This window comes from Pomacea canaliculata, linkage group LG1, assembly GCF_003073045.1.
Source record: "Pomacea canaliculata isolate SZHN2017 linkage group LG1, ASM307304v1, whole genome shotgun sequence".
NCBI lineage: Eukaryota > Metazoa > Mollusca > Gastropoda > Architaenioglossa > Ampullariidae > Pomacea > Pomacea canaliculata.
In genome coordinates, this window is record NC_037590.1 from 12,932,335 (window position 1) to 12,953,577 (window position 21,243).

The 21,243-nt window shown below is 38.6% G+C and overlaps 2 protein-coding genes across 2 annotated transcripts; one reads left to right on the forward strand and one right to left on the reverse strand.

The window, feature by feature from the left end:
• Positions 1-3,897, forward strand: LOC112572866 (vacuolar protein-sorting-associated protein 25-like). Its single transcript, XM_025252813.1, has 7 exons — positions 1-71; positions 263-408; positions 893-946; positions 1,224-1,312; positions 1,671-1,746; positions 2,193-2,340; positions 2,720-3,897. Exons 1-6 carry the CDS (start codon positions 22-24, stop codon positions 2,291-2,293), a joined length of 516 nt encoding a protein of 171 aa, XP_025108598.1. The 5' UTR covers positions 1-21; the 3' UTR covers positions 2,294-2,340; positions 2,720-3,897.
• Positions 3,898-5,507: 1,610 nt separating this feature from the next.
• LOC112560385 lies at positions 5,508-7,062 on the reverse strand. Its single transcript, XM_025232253.1, has 3 exons — positions 6,940-7,062; positions 6,371-6,667; positions 5,508-6,089 (listed from the first exon to the last, which is right to left on the reverse strand). Exons 1-3 carry the CDS (start codon positions 7,060-7,062, stop codon positions 5,508-5,510), a joined length of 1,002 nt encoding a protein of 333 aa, XP_025088038.1.
• Between the last annotated feature and the right edge of the window lie 14,181 nt (positions 7,063-21,243).

The following is a 21,243-nucleotide window of genomic DNA, read 5'->3' on the forward strand; positions in this document are numbered from 1 at the left end:
AGCATCCCCTGCGATACTAAAATGGCGGCTTTCGAGTGGCCCTGGCAGTATAAGTTCCCACCATTCTTTACGTTTGTATTCTTTATTATATTATTAATTAGTGCTCATTCTCTTATTTTAAAAAATAAACAATTTACACATTTGTTTTAATTTTCTGTTATTTTTGTCATGTAGAGAATGGTTAGGAATATTTTAGTTATATTTGTTTACTAATAATACATAAATCTGTTTTGTTTACTATTTACTTGATATGTAATTACAGAATACAACCAAATTTGGAGACTCGGAAGAAACAGCTGGAAGCTTGGTGTTCTTTGGTACTTTCTTATCAGCGACATTCAAAGAGTTACAATTTAGATGTTACAGAGGCACAGAACTCAGAACTTTTCCACAATAAGGCCATTAGTAGTATCCTTATTGTGATTGCAAGCTGGGATGGAATTTATTGTTTTAAATCTAAGGAGCATGCTCAGATAGATCAACTATTGATTGCGCTGCTTTCTTACCATCTCTTTTAGCTTTTTTAAACATCCTTTTTGTGAATTTTGTTGTGTGTTTACATGGTAAATTTCAAGTTTTGACATTTATAGGTAGTTGTAAAGTTTGTGACATCGTATAAATAATATGCCCTTTAATGTGTCAATCGCAAAAAGTATCCTTGAAAATCTTATACAGGATATTGTGTCCAAAGATAAAGTTTACTTTATATATATATGGTATTTGATCAGTAAAGCCATATTTTTATTTGTTATGCATAACAAATCATTGTGTTTATCTCTTTGCTTTGTCAATGGTTTACTCAACTGTGAGCATATTTTTAAGCAGCAATCTAGTGCTTCAGAATTCTATGACAAGTCATGTGGACTTTGTTATTTTGCTTAACAAACTACAGGGAAGTTGTCAGTTGATGCAATATATACAGTCCTAGATGAACTAAGAAAAAGAGGTATGTTTATCTTTTCTGCATTCAATAAAACCCTGATAAAAATGCACAGAAAAACAGCTGTGATTACAAGGTTCTTAGGGTAAATAACACTGTGTAATAGACTGCACCTATTAGTAACATTTACTATAATTATTTTAGAAAAAAATAGTCAGGCTTTATGACTTTCTTCCTTGGTTTTTTTTTTTTAATCAGATGGTTGGTAATAGTGATATAAGCTTTGAAATAGTGATTGAGATTCAGGCACTTCTGAATTTTTTAATCTGATGCTCCAAAACAGGTCATATAGAATGGCAGGACAAGATGAAAAAGCAGTGTTTAGTCATGTGGAGGACACCAGAAGAGTGGGGAAAATTAATCTACAATTGGGTAAGCCTCAAATTCACAAACTCACTTTTGTTCAGTTGGAGCACTTACCCAAGCTAGTTTGGCTTTAACATAATGAAGACAGATCAATCAGGCATAAAATCATTTTCTAAAACTATAAGAGTGTTCCTCTACAACATCCAATAAATAGTCTTATCTACATGCAGTATTCCAAAGTGCCAAGATTTTGTAAAAAATATGAAAAATACATTTTTATAAACATGATTTTTATTTATTTGTTTATGGTTTACATGTATACATCTAATGAATGTAATTTGAAGATGTTAAAAAAAAAAAAATGAAAACATATAAAAGCAGGAAGATAAATAGGTGAAAGTGTTAATGTATGTCATGCTTGCAGGTATCAGCTAATGGAATGAATAACACTGTTTGCACATTTTATGAACTTACTGATGGAGAGAATACTGTTGGTGAAGGTGAGTTTCTCAGATGTAGGTAACCATGCATATATTTATTTACAGTGCAGCAGATACAAGTTTTATTTGATATTTTACCATTTAGCTGTTAGACAAACTCCACCTGCACATAGTCTTCTTTTGAGTAATAGACATTGAATCAGCAACAGATCCTATATTGTGATCTTAACAAGTCCAGCACTCTAATTTAAAAGGTGTAATGTGTAAAAAGAAGTTATGTGCCAGAAAAAAGTGGTTTGTGAAGTCATCAAATGAAGAATTGTATCTGTTGAAAATATTTTCCATGTGGAAATAGGTATGGATGGTTAGACATAGTGAAATAAATGACATGCCTGTGACTGTGGTCTGTAATTTTGTGTTTGTGTGAGTGCATGCATGTGTGTTTGTGTGTGCATGGCTATGTATGTTTGCATACATTTGAGTATTACATGATAAATCTGTTGCAGAATTTCACGGAATGGAGAAATGGTTGCTGGTGAGAGCACTCAAAACTCTGGAGCAATCTGGTAAAGCTGCCATCATGGAAGAAGGAGTCAAGTTTTTCTAGAGAGAAAGGACCAGCAAAACACGAGGGTATCTGGCAATTAAGAAAGGGTTGGTGAAAAGAAATGTCTTTATACTTATAATTTCTTTAATATATGTTAAAAGTTTGAACATTAAAGTAAACATGAATCATTTAGTTTCCCTGTTAGACTAAAAAAAGAAATGTCCACAAATAAACAGTATTCCAAATCAAATTTATAATATCTGCTTAGTGCTTTGTGTCTCAGCAGGTATTTAGTTGAAAAATAACTAGAATTTGATATTTAGTATTTCTATATCAAGTAAGAGAACAGATTATCACTACAACTATATAGTGATCATATCTAATTGTGGTCAGCTAAATAAATGTAGGTTTGATTATCTTTCTTAATCATAATAAATAAGTAGTCTTTGAGTCTTCTTAAAGAAAGTTCTGTTTGATTTTTTTTAGCAAATCAAGACCATGGGGTTTCTGGGATGGCTTGCTGGAAAGAAGTTTATTGTGCATGGTGTTAGAGGCCTATTCAAGACCGATTAAGGAAGACCCTTGTACAGCAGCTGACCGTATTTTTGAGATGAACATTTGAATTCCTTCATAGCTGCTGTTAAGAAAGTTAATGTGGGTATTATAATACATTGGAAGTTGGATGATATGAGAAGTCTGTCATTTCTCTTGTTTCAGCACTGTCATGTTGACTGCCTTCTACTCTCAGAGAAACAAATCTTTATGAATTTTCAGCTCATCTCTTGGTCTGCTGTAGATATTTTTTCCTGCATGCCTTTGCTCCTTGTCTGTGTCTCGTTTTCTATCACAGTGGTTTCTGGAAACAACAGAGATAGCAAACTGGTATCCTTGTACCTTGTTAAAAAAAGAAGCACTTTGGTCTCATGACATGATATGGAGCATTTCGTACAAACATGCATGCATGTCACTAGATGGCAGCAGAACTCTGCCCCTGGGATTCAGGTTACCCCATTTAAAGTTTCATGTTAAATGTTATTCCTAGTAAGAGAGTGAAAGAAACACAAATTGGGTTTAAATGACGGATATTTTGCATACTGTATCACAAAATATGTTTTCATTGCAAAAGAATATCAAAACATAGTGGTCGTCACATTGTTATCCCTGTATAGATTCATCTTCATTCAACAGTGATTATCATGAGGCTGAGGAAGGCTTCAGAAAGATTGCAGGTTTTAGGGGTCAACTTTCCTTAAACTTTATAAAAATTAAATTTATAATGGTGTACTTATCATCGGTAAGAATGTTTTTCATGGGTGGTTGCATGTTTTTTTTGAGTTTTAAGTCATTATGCATTTGTGTATGCCGCTTTGTGGAGACTTTTAACGTAAATAAATTGTATGTGATTTTTATATGCAATTAAGTCAGTCTTGTTTTTGAATTAATAGTTTGTCAGCTGAGGAAACATCGATAGTGATTGCAAAGATGTAAAAGTGACAGTTTCTTACCGTCATGTAAGAGAAATCAAAAATCAATTATATGTCTGTTTACATTTTGGTAGTGTAACTGAGTGGTTTGTGGGGTCACGGTCACAGTAAGCAAACGTTTCCCCTAACAACAAGAGAGCCAGCAGATGTTCTACTCTTGATTAAATGGGCTCAAAAAATGCTTTGTCTTCACAGCAAAGTTTCAGCATGTCTCTTGAGTGGCAGGAGAATAGTGTGGCCAACTCCATCTCTCTTTGTGACTCACCAGCCAGATCTGCAGCACCTCTTTTGCCCTATCTCAGCTCTGCTATTATATATCAATTGCAAGGGTTAAACTTTCCTTGTTGCTTCTGCTGTGCCAATAGGTGCCAAGATAAGTCACTGCGGGATTATTGGCCACAACCCAACAATGGTTTGGATGTAAAAAGAAGAGTAAATATGCTGTTGTCCTTAACATGTTATTGATTGACGGGATGAACGATAGGATGATTTTCTTTCCAAACTGAGAAAGAGTTCTTAGGTAATTATACATCATTGTACAGAAACAAATATAAATAGGAGGAGCCCTATGGGTGACTTCTTGCACTTGAGAAATCTATTTTAGATTGGTAGCATTTTCCCAGAGAGTGAATTGGAAAGTGAAAGTTAATGTTATTTCTTTGGGAATGAAATTGAAAGCTCTGTGTTTACTTATTTCACACGAAAATGCTCCTGCAGGGAAGCCTTACCATCACAAGAATGAAACATGGTAACTTTCACAAAATATTTTAACATTAAAATGAGTAGAAGAAAAGGCGAAGATATCCAAAACATAATAATTTAACAAACTACATATTAATATGTTGAAATCAGCGATGGGAATATTGCCAAGGAATGAAAGTGGTCACTGAAAAAAGCAGGTGAGAATTGCAAAGACTTGTATGTCACAAAAGGAAATGCTTAGAATCATACAAAGTCACACAATAAAGTTTTTTTTTTTTTTTAAAGTAATGATCTATATATACTTAAAAAAAAATTCGTTAACTGTCATCATCAGTCAAATAATCACGTTTTAAAAGACGAAGAAGCAGAGGCTGGCAAAACATGACCACAATGTGCACAGATGCTTTGGCTAGAAAGTCTGAAACGGAAATCTAGAGCAGATTTCAGTGGTTCTTACCTTTAAACTCTGCTTATTTTTGTCTCTGTGTGTGTGCGCGCTAAATAAAATGGCTTTAATTCACAGTTGTGGCAAATTATATAAATTACCAAGAGTTTCTAAATTTTTATTTTATAAATGTAAAAGTTCAGTTTTATATATTGGATGTATTTATCACAAGTTATTTTAAGAAATGCTTCCATTTTATTGTGTTAAATGTCCGTTTCAAAATTCAGATACTGTATTATTACCTCTATAGAAAACTTTGTAATTAAAATATTTAAAGCCTTAAGTCAACAGACCTGTATCTGTGTTTCATGAATTATTTAGTGCTTTTGGCTTTGCTTATCAGCAACTAACAGTTCCTGATTGACATTTCTGGACATTAATAGAAGATATGATACTTGATAATAATTGACATGGCTATCTGTGAGTTATGTTCTGTCCTGAAAGCACTGCAAGTGTTTGCTTCTTCCAACACTTAATCACAATAGATTAGTAGTGGTTGCAATTATAACCGGAAGTTGCATATTTGCCAATCAAAATGCACTAAATATTTGTTAACAAAATTGTGTAACTTAGAAACTTGTACAGGTCTGTTCTAACTTCATTGTCTTTGAGTGTTAAAGCAATATTTCTATAGCAAAAGTGCTTAATTCTTGTGCCTTTTGACTAAAAGCCGGCAGCTGCAAAACCGAGTTACTGTGCGCTTGAACTCCATTCGGAAGCGACGGCCGCTGATACAATAGAGCAGAAAGTTGACGGCGTGGTTGGTGTACATGAGGTTGTCCACGAAAGCGTGCACCAGACGAACTTTGGCCTTCTCCTCGTCCCTGGTGGGCAGCCAGTAGTAACGCTTGTACAGCAGGACTATGACGACAGGTGAGGTCAGCAGCAAGAAGGTTAAGGACACGAGCAATAGCATGACGGTGATGTTGGTGTTTCTGGCCATTCTAACGCTGCCGGCATTCGATACCTTCGTCCTTGCTGTCGGCGTCATCGGCGAGGGGGATGCCAAGCTGTATGTTGCACCATTTCCTGGCGTCGCTACTGTCATCTCTCCCGGGGAGTTGATGATGATGTTGATGTCGCTGTCTATGGTGTGCATGCTACTTTCACTTGCGCCCCGTTCCACTTCCGCGCGCAGGTCTTGCGACCAGCTAATGCTTCGCCCGCCTTGCAGGTGGCGCCTCCTGTGGGTGAACTGCTGACTGAACTGACGCGACTTGCGCAACTGGAATGACAATCAGAACATTCACGACGAGCAGCGTGCAGAAGGGTATGAAGCTGTAGATGGAGGCGTCGATCCAGGTGTAGACCTTCATCATGAAATTCTCCACCTCGGGGTCCGGGTACCAGCATTTCAACGGGTCAAGGTCGTTTCCAGAAGGCTGCAGGCGTCGCGTGAAGAGGATCTGGAGGTTGAGGGAGAAGGAGAACATACCCATGGCCGCGATGACGGCGAGGGCCTGACCTCGGCGAGCTCAGGCGCTGGGCTTGGAAGGGAAAGCGTACGGCTATGTAGCGATCAAAGGTCATGGCTATCAGGAGAAGGACGTCGAAGTGAATGGAAAAGTAGAAGAGGAAGTATTGGACGCCGCAAGACCAGTTGCTTTGCAAGTAGAACCTTGTCTCGCCTAGGTAGCCGCGCAACAGGACGCAGAAATCCAGCACCAAGATGAGAGTGTCGAGGACCGCGATGGCGGCCATGTAGATACAGGTGGAGGTGCGGCGCAGGCTGGAGAACACAAGCGTGACGAAGCACAGGAAGTTGCCGACGATCCCCACCCCACGCAGAGTGGAATGTATATTCTGCACACACAGATCAACGCGTAGATAAAGGCAGGTGACAGCCAGCTGCTGGAGGCATTCATTAAAGAAGGCGGCTGTACGGAGCGATGGGGGAGTTTTACGCCGAGCCAGCAACTAAGGCTATATCACGGCAAGGTTTCAAAACAGATTCAAAACTGAGCCTATCTTTGGCTACACGAACAAACAATAGACAGATTGATAATTAATATCCAAATTTTGATTCATAGAAAAATAATAGCGGCAGACCTGTCAATCATCACGGCAATCTTCACTTGAATGAACTCTTTCACTGTGTCCGCTGTGAAGGTTGCAGGCTGGATCATCGTGTAGCTCTCGGTCCCTGTGGAAACGTAGCCAACGAAAGGAGGTGAAGCTGAACAAGTGACTTCAAACATCTGGGTTCCTTTAGCAGGCAATAACGAGAAAGACAAAAAAAGGAGCAGTGAAGACTAGATGCACACAATACTAGACGACAAAGATATCAACGGAAAGTCACTGGGCCATTAGGGACAGGCGGAGGAGGAGGCGGCAGCGGTGGTCGTGGTCTAAATTATGAGATTGTGAAAATCAAGGCTGACCACAACAGTAAAGATGTTTTCCTAGATTTGAGACTTACCTACGGCCAACCACACGAAACATATATAAACCCGCGGCAGTTTGGTGCACCTGATGAGAACCATGTGATGCAGTACCTCTCTGTCGCTGTGCTTATCTTGCTTTTATACAGTTCATGCATCACTAGCGGGGACGTCACGTGACTGCCGAAAACCCCCGAAGATTAAGTCCATTGATCTGTTGTGGTGGCCAGTATCTGATAACTGCAAATATACCCGTGCCCTATCGCCATTCTCCGTCTAATGGAGAAAAGATCCGGAAAAATGTTTACCTGCCCCTTTCACAGAAGCAACACAGTCTCCTCTGTTTGGAAATGAAGTTGAGATTTTCGTTTTTTTACGCCTATTACACGACCATTTTATCAAGGGCAAACAACATGGTCACGAATGAACAGTTTATAGATGCAAAATTTGAAAAAAAAAATCTGTTTCCATAGCGTCGTGGTTATCCCGGAAACCTTGGTATGTCATCTCTTAGTAACGTATGCGCGTGCGTCTGTGCATTTTTTTAATACATGCACATGCACGTGCACGTGACTGGTGACTGGTCTGGCGTGATCGCATCAGTAGACATGCATCTATGACAAAAAGATGAAGGTTTTTAAAGATAAAGTGAGTGAGAGTTGGGATGAAGATGAAAGGACTGGTTGCACACTATTGGTTAGCAGTTATATATATATATGTGTGTATGTATATTGTTATATAAAACTTTTTAAATTCGGCTAGCAGTAATGATCCATCAATACTCATGAGGCTCGTGACAAGCCCCGCTGCATTTGTGTATCTCCCACAAGTTTACCTTCCGGATCATCGACGTTTTCTTCGCAAAAGACTTTCTAATGCTACCTACCTCGAGCTTCAAGCTTTATTCTTGTGTTTTTATCATGAATATCATCATATGATGTCATCAATCGTTTTTCTGCTCTGTATCTGTTGAAGATCCTTTCATTTAGTGGGACTTTTCATGAATCTGTGAGCTTAAGTTGTTAAATGTCTTGCTTTCAAGATGGTCGCCTCTAGGGAGAACATGTGAACTTTGCCTGGAGCACTGTTTACAAAGAGGATATGAACCTGATGGATGCTGATAATTAGAGGAGCTTTATGAGACAAGTGTAATTCTTTCGTCGTTTCTGTCAATGGAGAAAACGACATAGTGTGCAGTGCTTGTAAACAAGGGAACAGGGACATGGAGTTCATGTTTAACTTTATTATTATAGGTTGAACTCGTGCCTTTTTATTAATTATTTTTGGTGTTTTTTTTTTACTTCCTAATTCAATCGTTTATTGTTGACACGTTACCATGCGATACCTCTTGGATCTTACTTCTTCCATCGGCACTCCTAAACAACAATGCAGTTCAAGAACTTGTACAAGTTTTCAACGTTGATCATTACAACGGGGATATGTTGCTGTTATGATTTTAATGATAATGCAGGGGACGTCGTCTGCAGCGTTGGTATTGTCCTCAATCCATTTATTGATCGTCTATGTATGCACTCTTTCGTCTCTTTATTCATCGACCCGCCAACAATCTTCCCTCCTGCGCCCGTCCATCTGTCAAATAATTTAGAACGATGTCTTATCTGGGGACTGTTGTGTCTTCCTGTTTATTTGAATGAAAGTACATGGTTGCATACAAAGCTTGCGTCAGACAAAATACCAGAAAACATGTAGCAAAGAGATGTTTAAAAAAAATCAGTTTTTATAAGCTCTTCCACCACTAGGAGATTACAAGTGTGAGACAGTCAAATGAATAAGATAAAAAGACTCCGAGTGGCCGGCAAACCTTGATCTTTCGTTTGAACACACTTCAATACAATGAGCCATGCGACTCACCCAAATGTCCTTGGCCACCATGCTTGTTTACCTCCCCTGCCTTTCACGCGGAGTTTCCTGTAATTTATCTCATCTTGTTTTCTTATTGTTCAGACCAAACATAAAACTTCATTTGCTTTCAAGTGGTCAATAACAGAAAAAGAGTTGTCTCCACAGTCGCTTGTATACGTTAGCAAGCTTACTAGATTGATTAGACCTGTCTTGAAGGATGGTCAGGGACTGGTCACACCAGTTATTTTCACACAGGAAAGTAAGTGACGTGCTTCGGATCGAAAAAAACTACAATAGAAAAAAGTCAATGTCTGCAAATGCATTGACACTGTCAGAAAAAGATCTGACTGGGCGATTGAAGGACAGCGACTCAGTTACAAGCTGACGATCAAAAGACAGTCAACCTTGTAATGGAGGTAAACATCGATTTTAGAGTCGAAGGTAAAAGGTCGAAAAACAAACAAGGCCAATGACAACGGAAATGTTTTTCCCCGCAAAAAGCTTTGTTTCAGCAGATGTTCCGGTCGGGGTCTTCACTTTTCCGCTTTTGTTACTTTTTTGTTTGTTATTTTTAAAGTATTGCTTATTAGAAAAGAGCATGAAAATAAAAAGTAAGCTGGCGGGAGGGTTGTGGCGGTGTGTGTGTGTGTGAAGAATATCCTTTTTTTCTTTCTCTTTTAATTTGCGTACAGCCGAACTTAGTTTTTGAGAAAGAAAATATAGATATCTAAAATAATAAGAGAAAAGATGGGTGAAGAGAATTCTTTCAACATTTTGAGTGGTGAAACACCGATCTTCAAGTACCTTTAGGTAACTTCTGAGTGTTCTGATCATAACATTACTTAAGAAATTCTTTCTGCTGTATTTTTTTGTTCAATAAATAAAACAATCGATATAATTCTTTATTACTTAATAGATATGTAGTTCTCTGGCTAAGTAAAAGTCTAATTCTTTGTATAATAAGTTGAATATGAAGTCGATTCATAATACGGGCTGTATGATGTGACTGTACAAATCTTTTGTCTTATCTTTTCGTCTCACCTGAAAGCATTTCAATTCATGTTGATTGTCAATAAAGAGACAGGCATAGATTTTATTTGTTTTCAATTTGTGCTTGTTTTCACAAATTGTAGGCGAAAAAAGCGCACCTGGTATAGACAATGATGATGATGATAATGATGATGATTTTAAATAAATTCATCGTATAAATATAAATGAGGAAGGAATCAGACTTGATGGTTAATAATAATAATAATAATAATAATAATAATAATAATAATAATAATAATAATAATAATAATAATAATAATAATAATAACAACAAATAATAATAAAACAACAACAATAATAATTATTGAAAATTTGTAAAGTGTATAGCCACACTCCTAAAGAGCATGGTCTTAGCGCTTAAGAATAAGAACGAAACATGAACAGCATACGAGGGACAGGAAAACAAATAACATATGAACTATAAAGGAATAAACAACCGTACTAAACGAAGAATAAAATCAAATAAAGAAAACGCAAAGAGGAACTACAAAACAATAACAAGAACAAAAGCATCTTATATGACCGGAGTTTCCTGAAGAGAAATATAAGAAAATCCTTAACACTTAATTTTTTTTTTTTGTTCCGTCAGCTAAAAACATTGCTGTCAAAATCTATTCTACACCTAACGCACTTATCTGTGTTCGATTATGTGTAATAATCATTTACTTTAGAGTAACTCAATAATATTTAAACATACCAAGCACATATTTGGAGAAAAGCATATTGGGTAGAAAGATTCTTAGGTCTTACTTGCTGTCCAAATATTAGAAAGTGATTGTTATGTAATACGTGTTCAGATCTGTCATTTGCAATAGAAAAAGTTCTTTTGACTGATTGAAGTAAAACTGAATACGGAGTATTATTAAGTGTTTTCCGGAGCCCCTTGAAAAATTAATGATCGCAGTGATGGATCAATATCAGCACTGCTTGTAAACTTGAAACAGTGGCCATATCTCGAGACGCAAGGCTGCTGCCAATAGCACTTCAGCGACAGGAACAGATAAATTTCCCAGTTGGAAGGACTGACAACAAGAGATAAAGAGTGCTGTGTGCCAGCAACACACAATATTTCTACTTGCTCGCTGAACCATGCAGGACACAACAGCAAATGCGTTGGACGACCAGCAAGAACTTGTCATCCTCCAGCACGTCAAGTATCTCTCAGTTCACCGAAGTACCACTCTTGCACATACATCTATATCCTGATTATGCTAATGTCACAGAAGTTCAGACAGCCGACATGGTCTACAAAATGTACATTCCCTTTTGTGCCGGGTTTGGAATAGCTGGAAATTGTTTAACGCTGATGGTACTTTTGTGTGGAAGGGTGTTCACATCCACAGCTTACACCTACATGGCGGCCATCGCCGGGTGCGACCTCATCGACCAGGTCATGAGCGTCGGCTTCTACATGGAAAGATTCCTACAGGGGTTCACATTCAGAGGGGAGAGAACGTGTGCACTTATCTCATTCATCTTTTACTTTGCCATTCACTGCAGCGTGATGCTGACGGTTACCATGACGATGGAGAGGTACCTGGTAATAAAATATCCCTCAAGGCTAGTTCCTTCTTCACCATCAAACGGGCTCGCGTGGCAGTTGTTGTCGTCGCTTTGCTGTCTGTGAGTCTCAACCTCCACAACTTGTTCACCAGGGGTATGCAGTGGGACGATACCCTGCAGAAAACAAAATGCTACGCCGCAGGCAAGACCAGCAACTTCTTTCTCTCCAAGATATGGCCGTGGATAGACGGAAGTGTGTATTGTTACCTCCCCTTTCCTATTCTCGCAGTTTTGAATTATCTAATCGTTCGCGAGATAAGGGCTTCGAAGCAGTCGCTGACGGAAGTTAAGGAGCAAGAGGCACGACCATCCATTAGGCGGAGAAAGGAGAGTCGGCAGATAACTATTATGTTGCTTTTCGTCACAGTTACCTTTCTGATACTCGTGGGGCCCATGGGGGTCATGCTTGTGACACAAGAGCGAATCCAGGCAAAAGCATCATTTCACGACTTAGCTGTAGTGCATTTGGTGAGAACAATCGTGGACTGCCTGACCTACACTCACCATGCTATCAATTTTCTTCTTTATTGCTTGAGTGGAGGAAAGTTTCGAAGGGAAGTGCTACGAATAGTCTGTCGTATTCAACCTCATCAAAAACAACCTACTAACAGGTCTTATTGTGTATCGGCCATTGCTTTAACTCACACCAACCGTGATGTGAAGAATCAGCCATCATTAAATTCGCATTTGTAACTTTTCGATAAAAAATGCTAATGACGACTTATAACATAAAAGACTTTTTACTCGAGCAGTGAGTGCGAAGAAAACGTGTTTAACTCAACGAAATAATGCTACAACCCCAGAATTGTATTTCGAGTACACGAAATCCTTGTATTAGTTTTTTTTTTTCGATGTCCAGCACCTGAACAAACATTCTGCAAATTTCGTTTTTAAAAATGTTTCTCTTTGCCAATATGGAAGAAACAACCGGGAGGACGTCACAAATAAACCGGAAGTTAGGACCTGTTCCTGTAGAATATACTTAATATCTGGTAGACGTTTGTGAGTAGTGCTCTGAAAATGCCGGATAAAAAGATAAGACTGACAACTTTGTGTCTGTTGTCAGCATGTTCAGATCCCCTCCGTCAGCGAGAACTTTCAGTTTTCCTACCTTGCGAGGTTAACGGAACATTAAGTCTACTTTTGAGAACCACGTATGGTATGTTATATTTCTTGCTCAAGCTGATAATTTTGATAATTAGCTGCTCTAGACTCTAGACTGCACTTTATCATACCCATTGCCAGTTAAATATTAGTCACGTGGTGTTGACATTGTTGTAAAATGCATCCCTGTGATCATTGTAATATAGCTCTGTGGTCTTCACATAAAGTTGCGATTATCACGGAAATGTCTCTGTGGTCTTCTTATGAGCGTTAATCTGTGTCATATACAGAGTTGTGGTTGTGAAATGTGACTATGAGATTATCAGTCGATTACAACAGTTTATGTATTAAGACATATTACAAAGCAGATGGATGTAGGAGAACACACCTGATCATTTCTCTCTACAAGAACAAGGTAAGCGAAGAAGACTGTAGAAACTACAGGGAGACATCATTTTTCTCTGCTATCCTTCGCTCGTATCCTTCGTACCTTGTTTCAGAAAGGAGCCTCCCGCATGTGCAAGTGGTTTTCAAACTGGACGCAGCAATGTGAACATATCTGATATTTTCTCTGAGACAGGTGCAAGAGAAAATTACTGAGAAAAACAAAGAGCTATACGCCGTTTTTATAGACTTGACGCAAGCCTTCGACACCGTCGACAGGGACATACTTTTGGCTATGCTGGTAAACTATGGCTGTCGATGTTTTGCTCCAGTAAAGGGGTCATAGACTTCCAAAGACAGTGGCATGCGATCAAGTACACCAGCATTCAAACACATTATTTATATTTACAAACTATAACAGAAAAAAAGAAGAAAAAAGGGGAGGGGTAGAAGATCAGGGCCCTGGTACATAGCGCCATTATTAGAGTCAATCGCGATGCACTCTTATAAAGATGTTCAGTCGAATAGGATGTTTTTGTATTGTTCAGTAACTATGGTCACAACCAGTTCTCATGCAGCGTGAGTGCACTGTAGTGAAGATCTGGCAGAATGAAGGAAGATCTGGCAACAAAAAAGGCAAATCTGGCAGAAAGCAGAAAGAGCGAACAGGAAAAAGAAAGATGTCTTCACAAAAGAAGATCCTAGTAAAAAAAAGAGCAAGACAATATTGGAGAAAATAAAATTTAAATACTAAACCTACAAGAAGTTTACTTCTGAAGAGCTGAAGTCTTTGTCCTACCCATATAGAGAAAGTGAACCGCCAGTCTGCAGCGATAACTACTGAGCTGCAGCATTTGTCAGCTGGCTGACACATCATCATTCAAAGGAATCTGAAAAATATATAATCTGCCCTTATTACAGTGCAAGTCGGAGTGTACAGCTTTACAAAATATGTGCACTTAAACATCCTACTGTAAAAGTTCAGCTTGGCATGCACCACCAGTTAAATAAATTAACAAAAATATTTTTTTAGGATAAGGATTGTGTCATACTCGACTGTTGACTGCAATCAAAGGTAACAGATTAAAAGTGGGGAACAATCTTTCCCTTACAAAATTGTAGGAAAACTGAAAATTCCTTTTATCCATGCTCAAGCAAATGCACGTGGTTTTCAAGTTAAAATATCGTAGCTTCTTTCAGCTTAAGTCTCAGGAAAATTGCTAAAAGTATAAAAACCAATGATGCAAATAAAACTCATGCCTAGTACCGGCTTCCAGAGATTAAGAATTAGAGAGGAAAAATGTCTAATTTATGCTAATCAAAAATATTTGGAACGTGATGTGCTCATTTTGCTGCCAAACTACATATTTGTGCCTAATGTTATTATATCATCGATGACCTATTCCCTTTTGAGTCTACAGACTAACAATCATTATAGTTTTGGAATTTTTCCTTTTTGAAGATACATTTGCTTTTCCTCGCTTCTTTTTAAGGCTATTTGAATAAGCAAACTGGTGCTCATCGAACCTGTCTGCACGATAACAATCGTTAAGTAAATATCGCCTCATCATTATTTGAATACAAACACCGTTTGGATGCTGCTAGATTTCATTTTTTAAAACATGCACATTTTCGTGTGCTTTCGGGTTTCCCTTTTCAGAAAAGGAAAATTGTGATTTTTGTATATTTAAATTTCTTACACTATTCAATGTCAACAGAACATATTTTTCATCTGTGTCAAAATGAATATTTGTATCCCTAAACACTTTAACCTTTACTACATGAAGTAAGAAGAGAACCTATAAAAGGATTTTTTAAACGTGTGGATAATTAGATGACCTTTTTCTTCACGAACCAGCATTTTGCACAAGTCATAAGAGTGTCCAAAGGAAGAGGAGATTTCGCACTATGAAGACAAGGCTGATGAAGGAGAAGGGGGTGAACCAAAGTAGTCAATGAAGACTGATGACTACCAACAATATAAACAGGTGTCACGGGATGAAAACCTCTAGATGTGATCCTTTTCTGTTGTGATAAGCGAGTGTTGACCACTGCGCTATCGAGCGCTCCTTAATCAGGAAGGAAACGGAAACCCAGTCGGCTCGTTGATAGAGCTTGTGTAGTGCGTCACCCATGTGGACATTCTAATAAGGGAAAGTGGAATTGAACAAAAGAAAAGCATAAAAGAAAGAAACAGACAAAAGTAGAGTTCATGAGACTGGCGGAGACTCACAGTACATTCCAGTGTGTCTGGACAGTCAACAGGGTCAGTAACTCCAACGGCGTCTCTCTTATCAGACAATATTCTTTTTTTTTTTTTTTTTCTCAATGTGGAAACTGATTCGAATGTCGCAATTGAGTCTCGTAATTTGTTCTTCTTTTTCTTTCAAAGCTCATTCTACAAACTTCTTGCTCTTGATATTTTTAAGGTCCTTCAAGCGATTGTCTTGATGTCTGCGCAGTTACGTAATTGCTTTTATGAGAAACAACTATTCATGAGCATGAATAAATGAGATGTATTGAATTTTTCCTGACATATGAGTGATAAAGTTGTTTGATGCTTTGTCGCTGACGTTTGCAGATAAAATCAACCAGACTGGGACCAACTGTTGTAAAGACCAATCAGTTATCATGTCGGTAAGTGATTCAGCAAACACCTCGTGTGACGAGGACAGCAACCGAGAGTCGCTCTCGCCATACCTGTCTCCTCACTTTTTTGACGAAGACTTTCATTTGGAAGCATATGCAGAATACCGAGCATCCAACGCCCTCTACAAAGCATTTACCCCATGTTGTCTTGCGCTGGGGTTAGTCGGGAACTGCGGGTCCGTTGTGGTGCTGCTATGTGGGAGAATGCCAAGATCAACGACCTTTACCTACATGGTTGCTTTGGCAACGTGTGACATCATGTCGGAGGTCCTTAACTTAGTCTTATATGCAGGGAAGCATGTGGATGACACTCTTTATGCTCGAGTCAGCTGTGGATTAGTCTTTTTCCTATTTTTTTTCTCGGTCCATAGCAGCGTGCTGTTGACTGTAACCATGACGGCTGAAAGGTATTTGATACTAAAATATCCACTCAAGGCCAGCTGTTTGTTTACTGTCAATCGCGCCCGACTTGCTGTAGGAGCTGTGGGCCTTGTGTCCTTCCTTCTAAACGCTCACAACTTTTTCACCAGAAAGACAGTGTGGAATGAATACTTACACAAGTACATCTGTGACGCTACAGGAGAAACCAGCGAATTCTTCTTGTACAAAGTTTGGCCGTGGATAGACGGAAATGTGTATTGTTACCTCCCCTTTGGGGCTCTTTTCGTGTTGAATATCCTTATTTTCAGGCAGATCAAGACTGCAGATCAAGTTTTTTCGGAGCTGAGTAATCCGTGCACAAAAATGTGAGCCATTCCAGACGATGCCAGAGAGAGTAGACAGATTTAACAGTTGTTTGCTGATGTAACTGTTTAGCATTCCTTGTTCTTGTGGGCCCCTTGGGCGTAGTGTTAGTAGTAGAGCAAGGATACTTACCACAGGAAATCCTGCTGACAAGGCGAAACTGAGTTTAATTCGAACTGTATTTGGCTGTTTAACTTATATTAATCATGCTGTTAACTTTTTCTTATACTTCCTTAATGGAGGTCACTTTCGCAGAGAAGCTTTGCGACTTTTTTGTCCTAGATATTCGAATGTTAAGACATCGGTGAAAATCATGAAGGATAGAGTGAAGATATATCAGATAGACAAGGTTTTGAGAGTAGCACATCATATTGAAGGAAAAGAACAAGATTTTGTGTCTCCTGAAAGACTAGGTTCTTTTGATTAGGTCCTTTTTTGTGAAGATAGACCCAAAAGACCGAAGAGCACCAAAGAACCTAATGTGAAAAAGAAAACGAAAGCTGAGAAAATATAGGAGGCGATGGCAGCAATACGATTTAGGCGGAAATTCATCCAATATTTCAAGCTGATTACAACCTAGATAACATAAACGTATCCATGTGCAGTCCTCAGCGTATGTGCTTCTGACCTCCTTGTGCGCAAGTTGGAAATCTTGAGAACGGAAGGGGAATATTCGACCAGATGTGGGGAAATGATCTTTTATGCTGGTTTTCATTCACACAACTTTTCACCTCAATAGAACTTTAGTTAAAGAGTTTCAGCCATCAGAGGGTTAATATCTGTCAGGGGTGAGCAGGTGATGTTTGAAGGTATATTTCGCCTTTTCTGGTTGTGTGCCTTACTACGACAGCGGATGTGTTACAAATATTACCAGCATTTTAAGATGTGGCTCGGGAATACGTTTGTTATGTGCCATGACCATAAAAACTACCGGAATATGAGCAGGTTCATAACTATCATGAAGAGTAAGAGTAAGAGACAACCATTTTTTATCTTGTGTTTCCTTCGCGTTCTGCTGGCCTGTACGCGCACGGAAGATGGGAAGCAGGTCACATCAGGTGACATCTTACCTTCTGTAACCCTTGTAACCCTGTTACAAACCTCAAGATCAAGTGAAGCTCACGGTACTTGTCACACAGTCGTCTGCTAGCAGGGTCTTCGTAGGTCTCTTGATTTTGGGGCCGGACATCCCCCTTTCCGTCCGTGGGTACAGGTTTTGGAACATTTTTACCTGCCAATAGTTTCTGTGCTAGAGAGAAATCATGTCTGTTAGTTATGAAAGTTCGATTTCTGGATCGTGGCGCTTGTGGCGCACCTATATTTCTCTCTGAAATTATATGTTTATGTTCGCAAGACTGTAAGGAGATTTCAGTAGCATCGTAAGGGACCTTAGCTAAGGGCAATGACAATGACCAACTTGATTTGTCCCAGTGAGCAATGTGAACATGGGAAGGTACTCTAGTCACAAAAGTGAAAGTCAGAAATAAAAATAAGAAACAAAGTTCGTTGCAAGATGCAGCGTTAAAAGATGTCAACAGTGAAAAAAATAGCAAATGAAAAAAAAGGGTCATCACAATTATGTATATATAAATATATAAAACAAACACACTTGCATCAAGAATATTCATGTGCGCACTTGCACGTGACGGTATAAGCAGGACCTAAAACATGGATAGACGGCTAAAATTACTGCACAGTCTACCACAGTGAGTACTTTGAAAACAATACCTCATCTGTGGTCAACGTGTTAATTAAATTATTGCATGATTAGTAAATTTCTTCGGTTAAAAATTGTAGCATAACATAAACGTAATAAACGTGGCGAGAAACCTCTCTGTGACTTTTGTCAAATTTCTTCATCCAGTCCGTCACTCACAGGAAGACACCTTCAAATGACTCCTGACTGCTGCACGTGGGTTAGTAATGAAGTTGTAATGAGCTGTGGTAGGTCTCGTATTGTCTCGTGTACGAATGGTGTCTTGTGTCTGACGTCTTGTGTGCGTCATTTGTTCCACGTCACTTGAAACAGAAAAATACGTCATACATAAGAAAGGTTGCTCTCAAAATGGCAAAGTGAGCGAGAAAACAACGGTCTTCGTCGGCCATCTTCTTTAGAACTCTTTCAGTGAGCTTGTGCCTCTTTCGATTCACCTACAAATCTCTTCATCTTCATCGTCATCTACTAGAGCTCGTCGAGTGTTGTGTTGTGTGTAATACGTCATGCGTATGAGAGGTAAGTGTACGTTCGTCCTTATTACATGTGCTAGGAAATGTGCTGAGTGTATTTAGTTAATATCTTTCAAACATTCTAGAATGTTATTCACAGGGAAGATATTAGTAAACAAACTATAACTATGCAAGAGGGATCATAAGATAGGAAATAAGTAGTTGATAAATAGGGACGCTCGGGTAGACATACAAACACGAAAGAGAGAGACAGAGAGAGAGAGAAAAAAAGACACAGAAAGCGAGTGTCGACGCCTATATGGGGTGCATCTGTGAATTCCTTTTTTGTATGCGTTACTGCATCATTCTGCGATTTCATCATATATGTACCAGTTCTTCTGTTTCTTCGACTGTCTTACTCTTGTTTGTCAGACAGTGGAATAGTTTACTGGACGGAACACATGTGACAGTAAAAAAAAAAATAAAAAAAAATAACAACAATAGTAGAGCTTTGTTATTACAAAGCGTCACATTTTTCTATGGCCTTGCTATGTACAAGACAGAAAGATGTTTTCACGTTGTCATTGACGACACAATTTTAAGAAAAATTTAGCAGTGTTTTAGTGGTCGAAGTTTTACATTTTCGAACTATTTTTAGACAGATGAATAGCAAACAAAACATTTAATGCAAAGATATACGAAACTATTGAATGTAGTCACTAGAAAAATCTACGGAGGCAATACAGATCAGGTGTATTTGTTTTTTAACCTGTGTTTGTATTTACTCAAGGCACGTGCCCAAAAGGATTAGTCAACATAATATAGATTTTTCCCTTGTGTTTTCCTGGGACTAGTGGTATTAAACAGTATGTGTACATAACTTGACACGTGCAAGAGGCATCGTTCTCATCGTTCAAGCCGGTTTTCCTGTTGTGGTGGACAGATGATCATGTTCTGCTCTAGCAAGTGGGTCATAGACTTCCCAACAGGCTCGTTTTTTAAATGTTGTTTAAAAAATCACGCATGCCTACAATAAAAGAAATAATTGTAGAATGCAAAAAAAAAAAAAAAAAAAGAGAGAGAGAGAGAGAGAGTTAAATGACAAAAAAAGAAGAAAAGTGGAGATCTGAGTCCGAGGGCGCAAGACGAGGGTAATCGCAACTGAATACTGGCCGCGAGCTGCTTTTTCTTAACTATCCACGTAGTAAAGACGTTGTGGACCCAAGGCCTAGCTCATCAGGTCTTAGCGCCATTGCCAGACGCACTCTAAGGAAGAGTTTTAGGCGGATAGGATGTTTTTGTAATGTTCAGTCACTATGGCACGACCAGTTCTCATGCGGTTTGCCTGCACTTTAGGAAAATTTTAGCAGGATGAAGGAAGATCTGGCGACAAATAGACAAATCTGGCAGAAAGAAGAAAAAAGTGACAGAAAAAAGAAAAATGGCTTCACAAACGACGATCCTTCCACATCCCTCAACAAAGAAATATTGCGGAAAGAAAAAAATGTATACCTTCAAAATGTTTAATTCTGAAGAGCCGTATTTTTTGTACTCCTCCTGAGACAGTGAACCGCCTGCCTCGAGCGATAACAACAGAGTTTGACAATGAGAGAGGGAAAATGTATAATTTATGCTCGCTAAAATATATTGGACAGTAATATAATCAATCTCAGGCCAAACTACATATTTGTGCCTAATGTTAACTATATAATCGATGACCTATCCTCTTAAATCTACAGACTAACATTCGTAATTTCTGGAGAATGTTTTTTTTTTGTCAAAGATAGGTTTGCTTTTCCTCGCTTCTTTTTAAGCTCATTTGAAGAAACAACTTGTGCTCATCGAACCTGTCTGCACAATAAAAATTGCTGAGTAAATATCGTTTTGTCATTATTTGAATATAGGCACCGTTAGTATGCTTGGGGTTTTTTCCCTTCATTTCATGTACTTTGGGAATTTCTTTTTTCAGAAAAGGAAAATTGTGATTTTGTATATTTAAATTTCATTTTCAATATCAACAGAACTAAGCATATTTCTACGTCTGTGTCAAAATAAACGTTTTCATCCATACACTTTTTAACTTATACCAGACGAAAAAGAAGAAGAACCTATAAAACGATTTTCTAAACGTGTTGGTCATTAGATAAAACGTTTTTCTGTACCAAACAATCACAAGAGTGCCCAGAGGAAGAAGTCAGGGCGGTTGATTTATTTCAAAGGAAAGGGTAAATGGTGATTTGGCACTATGAAGACAAGGCTGATGAAGGGGAAGGGGGTGAACCAAATCAACAAATACTGATGACTACCCACTATATGAACAGGTGTCACGGGATGAAAACTTCAAGCTGTGATCATTTTTGTTGTGACAAGCGAGTGTTGACCACTGAGCTTCGAGCGCTCCTTAAACAGAAAAGAGAGGGAAACCCAGTCGGCTCGTTGATAGAGCTTGTGTAGTGCGTCACCCATGTGGACATT

Excerpts from the sequence above, each read along its gene's own strand:
- LOC112572866 (XM_025252813.1), top strand. The coding sequence starts at position 22 with ATGGCGGCTTTCGAGTGGCCCTGGCAGTATAAGTTCCCACCATTCTTT. Across the intron at positions 409-892 it reads CCACAATAAGGCCATTAGTA|GGAAGTTGTCAGTTGATGCA; the intron begins GTATCCTTATTG and ends AACAAACTACAG. Across the intron at positions 1,747-2,192 it reads AGAGAATACTGTTGGTGAAG|AATTTCACGGAATGGAGAAA; the intron begins GTGAGTTTCTCA and ends AATCTGTTGCAG.
- LOC112560385 (XM_025232253.1), bottom strand. The coding sequence starts at position 7,062 with ATGTTTGAAGTCACTTGTTCAGCTTCACCTCCTTTCGTTGGCTACGTT. Across the intron at positions 6,668-6,939 it reads CAGTGAAAGAGTTCATTCAA|AATATACATTCCACTCTGCG; the intron begins GTGAAGATTGCC and ends CTGTGTGTGCAG. Across the intron at positions 6,090-6,370 it reads CCTTTGATCGCTACATAGCC|TTGCGCAAGTCGCGTCAGTT; the intron begins GTACGCTTTCCC and ends TTGTCATTCCAG.